Source organism: Vanessa atalanta, chromosome 15, assembly GCF_905147765.1.
Source record: "Vanessa atalanta chromosome 15, ilVanAtal1.2, whole genome shotgun sequence".
NCBI classification, from domain to species: Eukaryota; Metazoa; Arthropoda; class Insecta; order Lepidoptera; family Nymphalidae; genus Vanessa; species Vanessa atalanta.
Window position 1 is genome coordinate 10,344,015 of NC_061885.1, and position 16,503 is coordinate 10,360,517.

At 29.9% G+C, this 16,503-nt stretch overlaps 2 protein-coding genes across 2 annotated transcripts in view; both read left to right on the forward strand.

The window, feature by feature from the left end:
- The window catches only part of LOC125069331 (protein FAM166B-like), a 21,312-nt gene continuing 4,809 nt past the window's right edge, over window positions 1–16,503 (forward strand). Inside the window, exon 1 of the mRNA XM_047678791.1 lies at window positions 1–143. Coding sequence (XP_047534747.1) covers window positions 73–143 — 71 coding nt within the window. The 5' untranslated portion in view covers window positions 1–72. The remainder of the gene's footprint in view (window positions 144–16,503) is intronic.
- Window positions 8,771–16,503, forward strand: part of LOC125069329 (proline-, glutamic acid- and leucine-rich protein 1-like) — a 24,344-nt gene continuing 16,611 nt past the window's right edge. Inside the window, exons 1-2 of the mRNA XM_047678789.1 lie at window positions 8,771–8,786; window positions 11,848–11,853. The gene's annotated coding sequence lies outside the window, so the exon portion shown is untranslated. The remainder of the gene's footprint in view (window positions 8,787–11,847; window positions 11,854–16,503) is intronic.

Consider the following 16,503-nt stretch of genomic DNA (forward strand, 5'->3'; position numbering starts at 1 on the left):
GCGGGTAAACGCCGCGAACTCCGCTATGAATTGTTTACGGAAATAAAGTACTTATACACAAAGTTTTAAAAAATGTGGGTGGACGTTAATGGACGAGAAAGACAGAGCTATATGTCCCAATCGAATGGTTCTTTTATTCCTGGGTAAGTAGTTAAAGGAAGCTCGAACAATTAAAAAAATATATATTTCTTCAAAATATTTATAAATAAATGTTATCAGAATATGAATTCAATTATGCTTTTGAATAATGAATGACCCTTAAGTTTTGTTTTATTTTAAATTAGATAATCAATCAAAACAAAAAAATATTTATAAAAAATATCAAAAATTATTGTTGAATTAAATTGTTTACAGTATCTTTCTTAATTATGATATTATTGATATACGACACAGGTCCGTTTAAAAAACGTGGTAAAGATATATATATTTTCTAAATAGGCTTTGTTATTTTTAAATTAGCTTTCCCTGTACGAAAACTTGAATTGAATGAAATATACGAAATTGTATTATCATTATCATCAAAATAATGTATTAAATTTAGCTCAATCGGGTGGTTGGCACTGATTTTAATTCAGGTACAAGATAAACTAACACAACTAAAAAGTGAAGTAATGTACATTTCAAAAAGAAAACATTATTGGCTGACCTTAGCGCGTGTCAGTTTGCCTATCCGCTCGTGTGCCATGGTCTATTTTATCATACTATCAAATATGAAAATATATTAAATATTCATTTTAAATCTCTATAGTAGCAACTATAAAAAAAACTGTATATATCAGGGTTATTAAACATTTTTGATCTACGTTTTACATAATATAAACTGTTGTGTTGTATTACTAAGTTTTTTTATTTTTATTAAAAACCATTATTGAATATCTACAATTGGCTTGAAATTGTTTGTTATTTTATAACGTAACTACTACGTTAACTTATGATTGTTGTATTATTACCATCTGTTTATGATTCCAATTAGGTATTTTCTTGTTATTGTAAAGAACCCTTAAATTTTATGTTTTATGAATATTGGATAGATTGAAAAAAAAATCAAATAAAATAAAAGGAATTAATGTAGTGACTAAACAATGTGATAACGTAAACGTTAAATAATACACGAATTCGGTATTCATAGATTAGGAACATTAGTGGCTTCGGAGATAATTTAAATCCCCTGTTAAATGTCATTTACGTTCAAGGTTTCGAGTAAGTTCTAATTCTAATCGACTACTTACACTTAAAATACTCATCCAAACCCAAGACCAACTGATATAATAATTATGATTATTCAATAGGAGTAAGCTTTCTATATAGTTTTTAATTTCATATTTAATTCAACTTAAGCCTTTTGAATGATTCAAAAAAAACAACGGCATAAGCGGAGCCAATAAGGTATTATTCTTTTAATAAAAGGTATTGCACTATTACTCCAATTTTCAGGTATTTCAAATGCAAATGAAACACAGACATTTAGAATAGGAGACGAATGTTTGTATCGTTTTTTCGCTTCAGCATTTTCCACCGCGGCTCTGGATCTTAAAACTGTTTCCCTGTGTGTCGAAGCGTATAGTGTCTCACACTATTAACCGTTCTCATTTCCTGGGAACCAGTGTAAGTCCATCGGGTCTCTTGCCATCGTCACGACTAATTGCACGGGGCTCAATAAGAGCAGTGGTGGTGGCAATAATAATATAAATATCTAGGAAAATAAATAGCCAGGAGCTTAAATTAAAATACATTTGCCAATCCCACGGCTAGAACGCGTGCATCTTAACCGATGATTTCGGGTTCAAACCCAGGCAAGCACCACTGAAATTTCATGTCCTTAATTTGTGTTTATAATTCATCTCGTGCTCGGCGGTGAAGGAAAACATCGTGAGGAAACCTGCATGTGTCTAATTTCAACGAAATTCTGCCACATGTGTATTCCAACCCGCATTGGAGCAGCGTGGTGGAATATGCTCCAAACCTTCTCCTCAAAGGGAGAGGAGGCCTTTAGCCCAGCAGTGGGACATTTACGGGCTGCTAATGTAATGTAATGTAACGGCTTAATAACTTTCAAATTCCATTTCCGCTATATTACAGTCCACCTATTTGACATAGCAAAAAAATTAGTCGTGACCTATCCATCCTCATTTCCTAGCGGATATGAGGTTGAAGAAATATATAATCTTTACCATCGTTTAACAAAAATTGCTTAGTCAGTCCACTAACTTGAAAATAGACGTATTCTCTGAAAGCGTTTTCGTCGATATTCATATAATAAACTTGTTCTATAGCTTGCTAGCAATATCTTGCTATCTACCTACATTTCAACAAGAGACCTACGCGTATTCTCGATATATTTTGTAATTATTTTAATAATAAATACACTATAATAAGCTATTATTTAGTACTTAAATCGGACACCGCACACCCTGACTTCATATCTTGTGCGTTATTTGAACCATCTTTAAAATTTTCCAAAACAAATACAAGATGCCTAAATAAAGATATCACTTTTGATTTGGACCATTTAAAAATACTGGGGATATTTGTGTTTATAAGCACTTTTGATTTGTCGGAAATCCTAAAAGTAACTCGTTTATTGTTTAAACGAGGATTGATACTATGTTAATAACAACTGTTACCTTTTACGAAGCTCCGTAAGAACCATCTGATGGTAAGTGGACTCCGACGGTCTTGTACATTGGCAATGTAAGACATATTAACTACCCCTCACATCGTCCACCAATCTCGGGAACAAATATTATATGTCCCTTTACACCAAGTTCTGTCAAATGCTAAATTAAATTCTAAGACAAAGTCCATTCATTAACAACTTATATTCCACATAGTTAAAGGTTTGGCATTTGTCCTTGACATCACGGACCTATCTCCTACCTACCCGCAAATGTCATATCTCAGGGCTGTATATAAAAGAATGTCCATGACTAATGACACTATTATCAAGCCTGCGTCACTGCCATGTAAAAATAGTGTAAGTATAAAAACTACATAAGCATTAAATAGTCAAGGTCTTTTAGTTATTTATAATTATAATTTTAAACATAGGTACTCTTAGACGGATCAACTATAATATAATTATAGCCTATTCCAATCGAAGTAGGAATAAAGATAAACAAACCTTAGATTTACGTATTTCATACTATTTGCTAATAGCACCGCTATATTGTGCACTACTAAGAGATTATGATTAATATATCTTTATTTATAATTCAAAACTATTACACTTATCTACTTATATCCACTTTTATTTTACTTCCGAAATTCCGATAGCGGTTTCGTCGATGTTCAAAACGCCATTTTTTCCAAATCCATAATGAATATCATAGATTGATCGCTTGATTAATCTATGATATTCATTATGGACCATGGATGGAGAGCTTTCTCGACATATGATTTCGCGTCAATTTGCTGTCAAATATTGTTTATTTGCCTTTTCTCCTCTTATGGTTATAGAGTATAGGATATGTTTCTTGGAGGTCGGTCTTAAACAATACTGTCCTGTGTTTGAAGAGGGAGTTAGTGTAGTTAGAGAGCTTGTACATAATATATTAGTTCCACAAGTTGGTAGTGTTCGAAATATAAATATAACAAATATTAATAATTTTTTACACTAATAATTTATGTGCATTTTGGACGTTGGCTTATGGCGTTGGTCATTTGCTCAGCTACTTTCCAATTGAATATAAAAAAAAACTCTATATAAGATGAGATGTTTGAAATTTTTTCAATGTTCTATCTTACGGTGGTTCTATAGCTTGATATTCCTTCAAGTTATAACAAAAAGATAGATATATAAGCACGAATGAAGCCCCACGAAATAGCTAGAAATGTAATACATCTGGTATTACGAAACTGATCAAAATTAAATTCGAAAGGGGAAAGCTCTGGTGGCACAAAGACAACAAACAAAGACTATTCTATAACGATTCTTATAGATAGTGAAACTAAATCGCGCATTGTTCCCACGATCTCGATTCGCTTCAATTATTTTCCAGGTGTAGAAATACATGTCTCGATTACAGGTTATATAAATATGACCAATTGACACTTCACAATTCACTTTTAAAGGATTGTTATAGCTTGTTTTCAATGAATCTACTACAATTAAATTTAAATTTCGCACGTGACATTGGCGAAATAATCTGTGCCCTCTTGGCATAAATAAAAGCCAAAATTTAAAAAGAAAAATTGATTTCTTTCCTGTTAAACTTTAAGATCGAGAGGATAACAATACATACATACAACCGTTTATTTTTGTGAGTCGCTTGTCAGATAATAATAAATATATAAATATTTCCAGAATAATAAATAAATATTGACAGATTTTTTTTTTTAATTACTATGAAATTATAAGATACCTATATACAGTCGTTTGTTTTGTTTCCGATTAAATACCGATCACTATAACGAGATTTAGATGACACCTAACCAAAGGTTTGATTTACGATGACTGATAAATTTTATTTTATTTTAATGTAGGTATACTATCGTAACTACATTAAAACCAGTCCAAAAAATTTACTAAACTATTTAATTGATTCGTGTGGTTGTTCAAAACATAAATTGTATGCGGTTTTATTCAATTAATGAATCAATCAAAATATACCTACTTTAATCAAGTAGGCTTGTACAAACAAACACTCCCTAGTAAATCGTCGTCCCTAGTAAAGGCCGGTTCGGAATGTAGATTTTACCATGAAAAACCATCAAGAAACTCAGTAGTTACTCTTTACCAACATTTGAAATATAATAAAATTTATATATCCTGCCTGACAAACATTTTTATATATATTTACAAGTACGTGATGTTTTAGTATATTCTAATGTTAATTACGTTAAACAGTTAAAACGTATGTGCAATAAATATAGTAAATAAACTAATGTATTTACAAGGACATTTTTATATAGTAACAAATACAACACAAGTCGCGGTTATGATGTTTAAACGACGATTCCACGATAATAGTAATGTTTGTCGCGTACCAGCGCGTGCCAGCGTGGAGACGACCTTGACATATATTACAAAACCGGAAAACACCAACCCTTTAAAGAACAATCCAAACATCCTTCTGTGGAACCAACCCTACGGCGACAGGAGAAGCGACTCTAACTTCTAAGTTAAATTTGGAAAATGATGAAAAATACAGCTGTTGCAAGAAGCGATTCATCATTTTTATTTCTTATTTTAAGATATTTTTATAATAATTTCTTAAAATAACAGTATCTTTATCAGTTTAATATTAAACAAAGAATTTGAGAAACAACAGACCAATCTATTTTCATTATTATCGCAGACAACGTTCATAGAGCAATCGAAAGTCACCGCTGAGAAGATCCATTCTATATTCCTTCAGTTTCATAATACGATAAGTCCAAAATCGCTACAGAAAATCTGAACCTTCTATTTTAGGTAAATATGTATTTAAAATTAAAATGTGTTTAGGCTAATCTAACAAGGCAGTCAATGCTATAAAAACAGTTGTATTGATGATATTAAATATTATCTATAAATAATTAATTGTTGACATATTAGTTAGTTCATTAATCTCATCAGTAATCTCTCATCCTCTAATTAGGACAGAATACACAATAAAATGTGATCTTCATATGAATCGAAACAAACAATAACTTGAGAAATACATTTTATAATGTAGTTTTGTTATATTAACACACCAATAGGCTAGTTGACAAAATTTGGAAATTAGTTTAAAACTATAGCTTAGCATCTATTTCACCCCAAAAATATATTATTTTAAGAAAAATAGGTTTTTTATGTTAGTATTTTGAGTTTTTAGAAATGAACTTGAAATTGACCGCGAAAAAGGCCAAGATTGTCATGGCGTCTTGAATGACGTCACACCTCGCGAAACAGCCGTGTTTGTGTATGACAGTCAATTGTGTTTTTTAATAAATAATGAATTCCTCGTATTATAAATACTGTATGGTGCCCCAATGTGAAAGTACAACGATAAAAACGCCAGACAAATTATTCATATACGTACCAAACAATAAATAAATACGAATAAAGTGGTTAAAAATGGCATGGAGGCAAGATGCTCTTATTTTGTCAACCAATTCCACAATTTATTTCTGTGAAGATCATTTCGATGTAAGTATTAAATACAACTTGATATATCTATTTATAAATGTATAGTAAAAGAAATGAATTTAGCAAATATAATATATCACACATAACCTATAAAATGTTAGGACTAGAATAGGATTTTATGATTTGTTTGAGTTAAAATATTATTTTCGTTTTATAAAATGTAATAATTCAAACTCTTCTTATTTTTTTAGTTGCCAAATGATATGACTAATTATACAGAGTATCATATTATGTGGAAAGACACAAGTGCGCATGAAACCAGGTTGTATACCAACGAAGTTCGAATGCCAAGAAGATATATGTTGAAAAAACTAAGTTTGTCAATAATCGCAGAGTGTTTGAAAGATCCAGAACCAAGTAGTACCCCCAGTTCATCTGCCATAATGATAATTGATAGCAACAACGTAGCGTTCCGCGCTTGTTTCGCGAGGTGTGACGTCACGCGACTCTGATTGGTGTTTAATGTCACGTGATTAAATGCCTCATTTTGTCGATTTTATTTTCCAAAAATATAATTAATCTTTTATTATTTTTGTAGAAAAGTTGTTTTTTTATTTACTAATTATCATGGTTAATCATTAGAAACTCAAAGCCATCCGATTTATTATTAGTGGAAACAAGCCTATTAACTAGTAATTTACATGATATAACATTAGACATTTGATAAATATAGACTTCATGACTCAACTTACGATGTAACTTCAATGCAATTACTAATATTTTTTAAATCTATAGTAAATATACGATTTTTATTAAAATACAATTTATATGAATGAAGCACATAAATATTAGGAATATGTCAAATCAATAAAAAGTAAGAAAATTGTCCATGACATAATTTAATTGTCTTTGATTAGATATATAGTGAAATAGCAATTAAATAATAAATATTTCCTCCGAAATAGCCTTGAATAAGAACCACGAAATATTTAAACGGCTACCTTGAAAAGAAATTTGTACAAATCGATTAAGCCGATCACATTTCTTTCCAAAGTACGTACGCAAACTTACGTCAGTTCCTTGCTACACGCAAATCCGTGGGCAATTGCTCATAAATTAAGCGTTCCGTAATTTAAATATGAATTTAAAATATTTTACAAACTAACGTTAAGACTAACTTATATATTTTCTTATTTCTAACCGATATAGCATTATAATAATATAGATTCTTTTACAAAGTAAACTTGGTGTTAGGGCTTTGTACAAGTCTGTCTAGGTAGGTACCATCCGCTGATCACATATTCTCCTACCAAGCAGTAATAATAATTAGTATTGTTGTATTCCGGTCGGAAGGGTAAGTGAACCAATGTAAGTACAGGCACAAGGGATATATGTTAGACATATCTAGATCCCAAGGTTGATGGCGCATTGGCGTTGTAAGGAATGGTTAATAAGTATTTCTTACAGCGACAATATTTATGGGCGGTGGTGACCACCTCCCATTACCCCATATGCCAATTATCATTAAAAAGGCTCTTCGTGCGTACTGTTTTCTTTGACTCATTGTTAAATAAATAAATATCATTCCAGCAAATCTATATATCCCGTCTTTAATATTTTTAATATATTATTTTCCCAGTGGATATAATACATCCATTACATTACCAACAGGTAATCTGTAGAATCTGGCCTATTATTATTATCACGCATTCAACGTAGCAAGGCCGTACCGTGTTCTCGTTCCTGGTACCGCGCTATCTTATACACGGCCCTATTAATAAGGGCTGTATAAGTAAATGATTTGCAAAGCTGAAGAATAACCATGATTAAAAATGTTTTTTTTTTAAATTATTTTTAAGAGATTAAAATCGCTTTTTTGTTATATATAAATAGAATCCAAACTTAACTTTTTATTGTTAGCCTCCATTATTATACAATCTTGAGAATGCCATTTTGTATCGATGACAACAATGTTTGGTTGGCCAATCCATTTAAGCGACTACCAAGGTCACTTGAAATTAGGGGACGGTATTTTCATTTAAATATCATATAAAACAAAGTTGGTGTACTGTTTTTTTTTCAGTCGCTGAATTTGCTCTGGCCCGAGTTTGATGACACCAGAGATGCAAATTAATTTGCAAAGTTACACGTAGATAGCTCGCACCCTGAACGCTTTCCGATATTTTTATTTTATAATAACTATCTTTATCCTTTATTTTTTTTGGTTGAATCCTACCTTAATTCTTTGAATAAAATCAATTTTTGACAAAATTTAAATTTCAGTCTTTAATGAATTTTAACAAAACATTAAAAATGTTTGTACTCTGGCAAACTTCGGAGAAAGCCATCGATTTTTAATTATAGTTAAAATTTTAGCGTGTTTTAAATGTTGCCACCAATGTTAAGATAATTTGATAGTAAGAAAAAAGTTAATAGATTATCTTACTAAACTTTATAGAAAGTTGATTTTTTGTTTTTTTTTTATAAAGATAAATATTTATAATAAATACATAAATTTAAACTCAGTAAGTTAGTTAATTAATAAACATACTAACTCAACATAAAAACTCAACAGCTAGTCCTCTTCGTTCCTGGTACATTCGCTTTTAATTTAGTGTTTTAAAATATTATATTCAAAGATAACGTCAATCAGTTTACCAAACCTGGTAATTAATAAATAATAAATATATATATATATATATATTATTTTAAATAGCTTATACATAATAATAATGTATTCAATAAATTCGACATTTTTAAACTACCTGAAACATCCCAAAAAACTAAATATGTATTACCATTTACCTACACTTGTATTCATCACTTAAAACAGAAAAACGCTTCTCGTGAATGTTTTTAGCTTTCAAACTTGATAGTAGTTGATTACAACTTCACCTACATTTTTCAGATAAAAGACGAGCTTTCGTGTTTTGCACTAATTTATAAGTTAAATAAAACTTGTTATTATCGAATGATAAATATTTGTCTAAGTTTGTAACTATGAAGCAAATAACTTTGAATAGCTTTATAATTTATAATTTTCAAAATGGCGGTGCTACTTTATACTACGGGGAACACGCAACGCTTGAGAAATCAAAATGAGTAAAACTTATGAACAGTGTTACTCTATGGAGAATTATCGCAATCGCGCTAGCTGGCGAGTGTGATAATTCGGTTACTTCTACACGTGGTATTTCCTAATATTAATTCGTCCTTAATATTTAATCAATATTTATTTACTACTTATTTATAGATACAGTTTTCATAAGATTATTATTACATGACAAAGTCATGCCTGAGATGATCTAGAGGCTAGGAGTCGTAAATCTCAACCAAACTCAAACTCTAATTCCTTTATTCAATATAGAAGTATTACACTTTCTTATTGATGGTCAAATTAAAAACTACCACCGGTTCGGAAAAGGAAACACCCTGACCTGAGAGGAACCGGCGAAAGAAACTCAGCGGGTCTTTTTTTTTTACGTCAAATTAATTATATATATAATTGTATTTGAATAGAAACAGCCAGGAGGCGATCGTTTCATTCCCAAGGTGTGCTATCAAACATAAACTCACTAATTGAATAGTAACCTTTCGCACATAAGCGTTCCTTAAAATTTTTTTTAAATTTCGCAACAGAAGCATTTTGAACGCTTTCTGGGATCCTGTTGTAGAAGCGTATACATTGCCCCACAAAAGAGTTACTGACTCTATGCAGTCGAGTAACAGGAGTAACAAGATTGTGTTTGTTCCTTGTACCAATGTTATGAGAATCACATTTTCTCATAAAAACATTAATATTTTTCCGTACATACAAAACTTTACAGAATTTATATTGAGAAGCAACAGTCAATATCTTAATTTTTTTAAATTGCAGAAAGATTGCAGTTTCAAACACAACTGAATAAAGAGGCATTAAGAGGCTCAACATAATTTTATTATAAAGAAACTTTCTAAAAAAGTAATTTAAAAATACATGAATTGTGATATAATAGCAAGCGGTGTCTACATTAATTATTTCGGTTCCGTCAATCAATTCCGTGGGACCTTGACAAAAGATCGCGTGCCTTTCGCCCTTAACATGTATAACTGTACACAGATCTGACATTGAACTAAACAACATACAATAGAAGCAACTGCCATTAAATTTAAAAAGATCTTTTTATCCACCACCGTGAAAACGCTATTTAAAGAGCCTTGATGTCCGCTACAGATTATAATCTATGGTTAGTCGCTGCTGAATTTATATTTGGCTCTGTTTTAGATTCAACTATTTCAATTGGTATTGTAAAGCTAAACCTAGCTTAGTGTCAACGTTTTGAAATAGCTTCGATTTTGGATAAATATGTAAAAACGTTCAAACAGATAACATTTCGCATAAATTCAATAGCAAGATTAAAAGTAAAATTATATAAGTGTATATTTCTTGTCTTTTAAATTGAGAGTGTGCACTTTGTTCTGACAGTGTCACCTCAACAGTCTTTAGACTGTTAAGGCTAAGCTAAATGACTAATAAAATTAGTGAAAAAAAATGTCCCACCATACACGAAGAAATAAGAAGATACAGCCAATTATAAACTGCGGTTATAACAAGAAGGATTGAATTTCGCTTGACGTAAGATACCGTGTCAGTTGTTTTAGAAATGATGGCCATGTATTATTTTATAATAATTAATAATATTTATGAGGTATCTTATATCTTGGATTGAAAATTAAATTCGCGGGTATTTTGATGTATACGAAAATGCAATCGCAGGTTTTGCCTAAACGGATCCCAACGATTTATTAACAAAATAGATAAATATTGTTGGCACATGACATTTTAAAAGCGCTTTTATGAACCTACTTTGATTTCAATTTTAATATGAATATTCATTATATGTATTTATGTGATTGTTAAAAAAAGCTACTGAGATTCTTGCCAGTTCTTATCTTATCTAGGTTGTCTACATTCCTAACGTAGTTATATTATGATTTTCGTGAAACTCTTGAATGGATTTGTATAGACCCGTTTGGGATTACAATGACCTCATCATTTATCACTTATGAGTTCTTCTAAACGTCAATACTTTATATATAACCCAATGATTGTTAGAACTTATGTAAAGAAGAAATTATGTAAGAATTGGTTCAAAATTATTGCAGTGTGTATGAGTCTAGACTAAATAACTACGAATAGATCATACGCTTGTCTGCCTACCATATTAAACAAACGCAGCATGTTGGCTATCGTTAACATTTTTATCTATTAATCAGTTTTCCTAGCGATTTTTACCTTTGTCATTCATACATAAATATACAATTATATCATGCATAGATTATGTAAAATTATTTTAAAGCAAACACTTCATGCTAATTAAAGTATTAATTACTATGGCTTGCTACAACAACTAAAGTGAAGAAAAAGAAAAAAAAAAACAAAAACGAAAAATAAGCAAAGAAGAAAAAAATAAAGTTTGTGTAAATAACATGAGCACTAAATTCTTTAAAAATTAACGTTCAAGTTTTTAAAACAAAACTTATGTTATTCATACTGTCTGTCTGGTTAATTTGGTGTATGTTCTAAGTATAGTTTAGACCGGTAGTTATTCCACAGTAAACGTTAGATATACAAACATAATGGCAGTCATTTTGTATCGTGTGAGCGGTACGATTTCCGCATTTCTTATTCGTGAATAAAAGAACAATGGTTCGTTTCGCAATAATACTTTCATTAGTTTCTGTTCTTCATGCCTTCGATTATAGTCGACGATGTCTACTGTTTGGTGGAAAATGTAAGTATATCTATTTACCAGACTAATGTGAGTAAATGAGAAAATAACTCTGTTTTTCTTTTTCTAACCGCATCGTGAATTACTAATGAGACGCTTCCAAAGAAATTTGACTTTGATAAGAACTGACTTATAAGGCCCAAGCAATCTCTTTGATATATAAACACTAGCGACCTGCCCGGCTTCGTCTCGGTGCAATTTATTAATGATATATTTATTATAAAACTCAGGAACAATGTAGCTTGTGAAAGTTACCAGTGATAGATTGTTTTACAATTGGACTGAATTGGTTTTACAGTTTCGGAGATTACTCCATACATACAAACAAACAATTTTTACCACTTTATAATATTACTAAGTATATATAGACATAGAATTATAAATTACTTCCACATGCATGAAAAATAATCTACAAATACATTTAAGTATCACAAAGAAATAAGTCTTACAGCATTATAAATAATCTGCAATATAATTTAAAAAAAAGAAAGAGAAATAATATGTTTTCAATTACAATCATAACTAATCTACAATTCGTTTCGCTCTTTCATTAGTGCTTATAACTATTTCTTCTTACTACTTCAGTGTGAGAAAACAATAATGTAGTGTTATTTAATATAAATGTGTATATATTCTACTATGATCAATTCCAGGCGTATCCCATTGCCCACGTAATATGTACCCTTATCACACAAGATGCGATGGACAGACTTTGTCCCAACGAACTTGCGAAACCCCAGTAGTTTATGTCATAGGTATGATAAAACATTATATTAAGTTTATAAGGTACACGTATTATTAGTAACGGAAAAATAAAAAATATATAATAACAGTAAATATTTACAATCTGTAATATTTTTTTTTTTAAAGTAAAATATATGCGTTTGACATATTACGTTGTTTATGTAACTGCCAAACGTAATAATTTATTGAATAACGATACGAAAACAATCACAAACGCAGACACATAATATTTATAAAAACATCAATTGGTTCTGAAAAAATCCGTCATTATATATAAAATGTAAAACAAATAAATAATTAAGCTACTATATGTAATATTAATGAAAAAAAAAATAATAATAAAATATATACAGAATACAGACAAAGATATTATATATACATCCTAACAGGTAAAGCTATAAAAAATAATACACATAAAATTATTAACTTAACCTATCAAATACTTAAAAGACGAAGAACAAAATAAATTTATTTAAAACGAATAAATTAATAGATAACATTGCAATTATATTATGCAGAATTAATATTTTTCTCCATATAGGATACACTTGTGGCTGGTCTAGATGCGATTGTATTGGCGATTTACTGCTAGATGAGGAAACAGGCTTCTGCGTGGAAGACAAAGACTGCCAAATGTACCCGAGTAAAGGACCTAAACTTAAATCTGCGACTGAGCGGAGAAAGAGTGGGAGACCAAAGTATCATTTGTCAAAGAGAATAAAAATAAAGGAAGATGAATTGACTGAACTGATTTAGTAAAGTCTTACTTTTGAGTATTCGATATTTTACATACCGAATGATTAAAAATTATCTTATAAAACTTTTTTCACAGAGAATTTTATATTTATTATATTGTATTTTATAAAATATAAAGGTGTTTCAGTTTTGATCATGATGAAATAAAAAAAATTAAAAAGTTCTATTTATTATAGCAGTCTCCCAGTAAGAAGAAACAGTAATTAAAAAAAATCTATCATGTATGTTGGATTTATAATGTATATTATAAGTTTTTTTTTTTTTTAAGTAAGCTCTACTGAAATGAGTAAATTATATGAGAAATATTTCCAGTTTCTTTTAACCGGAATTTCATACAAAGTTCATAGTTCAAATCAAAAAGCTTGTCGTATCTTTTGAAATGAGAAAATCATAACTCTAGAATCTTACCTAAATAAATATTACATCACCAATAAAATCCCAAACTGAAAGCACAATAAAAAATGTATACAAGTTTGCTTGCAGTCATCAGCAAAATTAGCCTAAAAGCAATTTTATTATATAAAATACAACATATGTTATAAGAAATATCAATGTAGTACAATCTTGTAACTAAATTACAAAGCTTACTTAGTAATTTAATTACAAGATTAAGTAACTAGTCTTAACTAAACATGAAATATATTTTTACACTATAAAAGGCTATTTGACAATGCGAAAAATAAAGTGTCAATTATTGTAATCAGTATATATTATGAGTTTAAAAATGGTCATTTATCAACAAAAGTTGAAAATGATAATTAATTTATTCAAAAATCCATAAATCAAAATGCATTTTTTTAAACGTTTGTCACGTGACAAAACGCTTCCGATTGATCGGGCTTATGATGACGTCACTTGCTTATTAACCTCGTTTGCCTAATGTATGTGGATTATATGTGCCACAGATTACAATACAAGCAAGTAACGTCACCGACCATATTGCAGCGCCATATTGTCAAAGTAGCGTTTTCGCGGGCTATTTAAATATGGTATTTTTATTTTGATATTTTTCGGCAAATATGTACCTACTAGAATTAACAAAGACAACTTTTACTGGGTTCCTTAACCTCTACGAAATTGTATAAAAAGCATTTTAAAAACCAGTCAAATAGCCTATTGCATTTATAGCTAATGCGATTTTGTAATAATGATTTAAATACCTGTGATTAAATTCTTACTAAAAACAAATTTATTTTAAAGTTTCTAAAACCTCCGTTTTTATACACGAGGCTCGACGTGGCATTAATAATAGAGTAGGGTAATAAGATTTACCTATAATCATGAAATTTAAGAAACACCACAGAATTATATTGTGTTGAATTATTTTATCATAGCATCTCATATTCGATAAAGGAAAACTTGAAATGTTGCCTACGTCGGAAGAAATTCTAGTCTATGTCTTGAAATAGAGCAAAGTCTGAGCTCTAAACTCTTCATATTAAAAGGGGAAACATTTGTTTAATTGTGTTATTTGTTGTAAAAGCGCTTGGAGCGTGTGTTCAGATTTTGTCCATTGCGAGACATACAAATTGCAAGACATTTTCTGAAACTGTATTATTATCACAATTTATTTGATTCCGCTATATATACGTAATTATTATGACAGAGAGACCTCCAGCATAGAATCTACTCATCGTCTTCTGGCGTACTGTCAAATATAATAAATACGAAAACAATTTAAAGATGATTTATAAATAAATAATTTTACTACTTTTTTTGTGATTTGATATATTCCTATCACCTATCAGCTCCCAAAGTTATGTCTCTATTTTTTATTTAATCTTCACAGACAGCGTCCGTGCCCTTTTCAAATCAATTAAATAAATAAAATATATAAATATTGGACAACATCACATACATTACTCTGATCCCAATGTAAGTACCTAAAGCGCTTGTGTTATGGAAAATCAGAAGTAACGACGGTACCACATACACCCAGACCCAAGACAACATAGAAAACTAGGGAACATTTACTAAGTACAACGACTCGGCCGAAAATCGAACCCAGTGAAATCGAAAATTGAAAACCGGTGTACACACTACTCGACCACGGTGATCGTATATAATTGCTAAATAAATATAAGATTTTAAATTAACATGGTTATTTTTATTACTATCAGTATTTCTCTCTCATTTCATTTCTCTATTTAAAACGGGATATTTACTATGTTTTTTTTTATTTTTGAACAAGACATTTGTAGATAATGTCGAAATATCGAGCTCCACAAAATAAAAAACATGGTAAATATCCTGTTTTAAATACTGATGCTAAATAAATGTTAGAAATTTGTACAATAAAAATAATAATCCAAATTAAAATAACATAATGTTCAACGATTGCCTACAGTGTAATCCACAAGAGGACAAAAGCAAAATTAACAAAATTTTTATTGAATTGACACCATGTCATCGATCGAGAGCTTAAATAATCTATGATATTAAACGTCGATGAAGATATTGCGCTTGAACGTCGATGAAGTTTATATCGGAACTTTGGATGTAAAATTAAAGTTAATATAAATAGTTAAGTGGGATAGTGTTGTATTACAAAATATAAATAGACAATAGTGATGCGTATCGTATATTTGACCCACACACACACATACTACCTGACAAATAATCACTTGTAAAATTAAAGATAATTCCTGAAAGTACAAACGTTATTGATAAATATGAACGTTTTTTCCTGTTTATTTTCAAATCTGTAAACGTTTGAATGGTAGTAAAATGCTCATTCTATAGGAGGATTTAATGCACTACACGCCGCATGTATACACGATGCAGTTAGTTTTAGTATTATTTTTCCTATTAAAATTAATAAACGCTTTATATTATGCTAAACTAGGACATCTAGGATGTTTAATGTACAATCACACATGTAAGTATGAATTTATATTTAAATATTTGTTTTTTTTTTATTTTTTCTTATACAATTTTTAGGTAATTAAGTTGCTTTTTTTTAATATTTTTTTTAAATTATATGTCATTTAATTAAATTGTTCCAAAAAGAGCCTTTGCACATTTAGATTGAAATAATAATAACCGTAATATATTCATATTGGATGTTCAGCTTTACACGCATAAACGACTCACGAGATGAAATTATCGACGATCTTATACCAAACCAATTGAAAAAAAGTCAATTATTCCTTCCAGGTGTTGACAAATGCCCAGAGCATA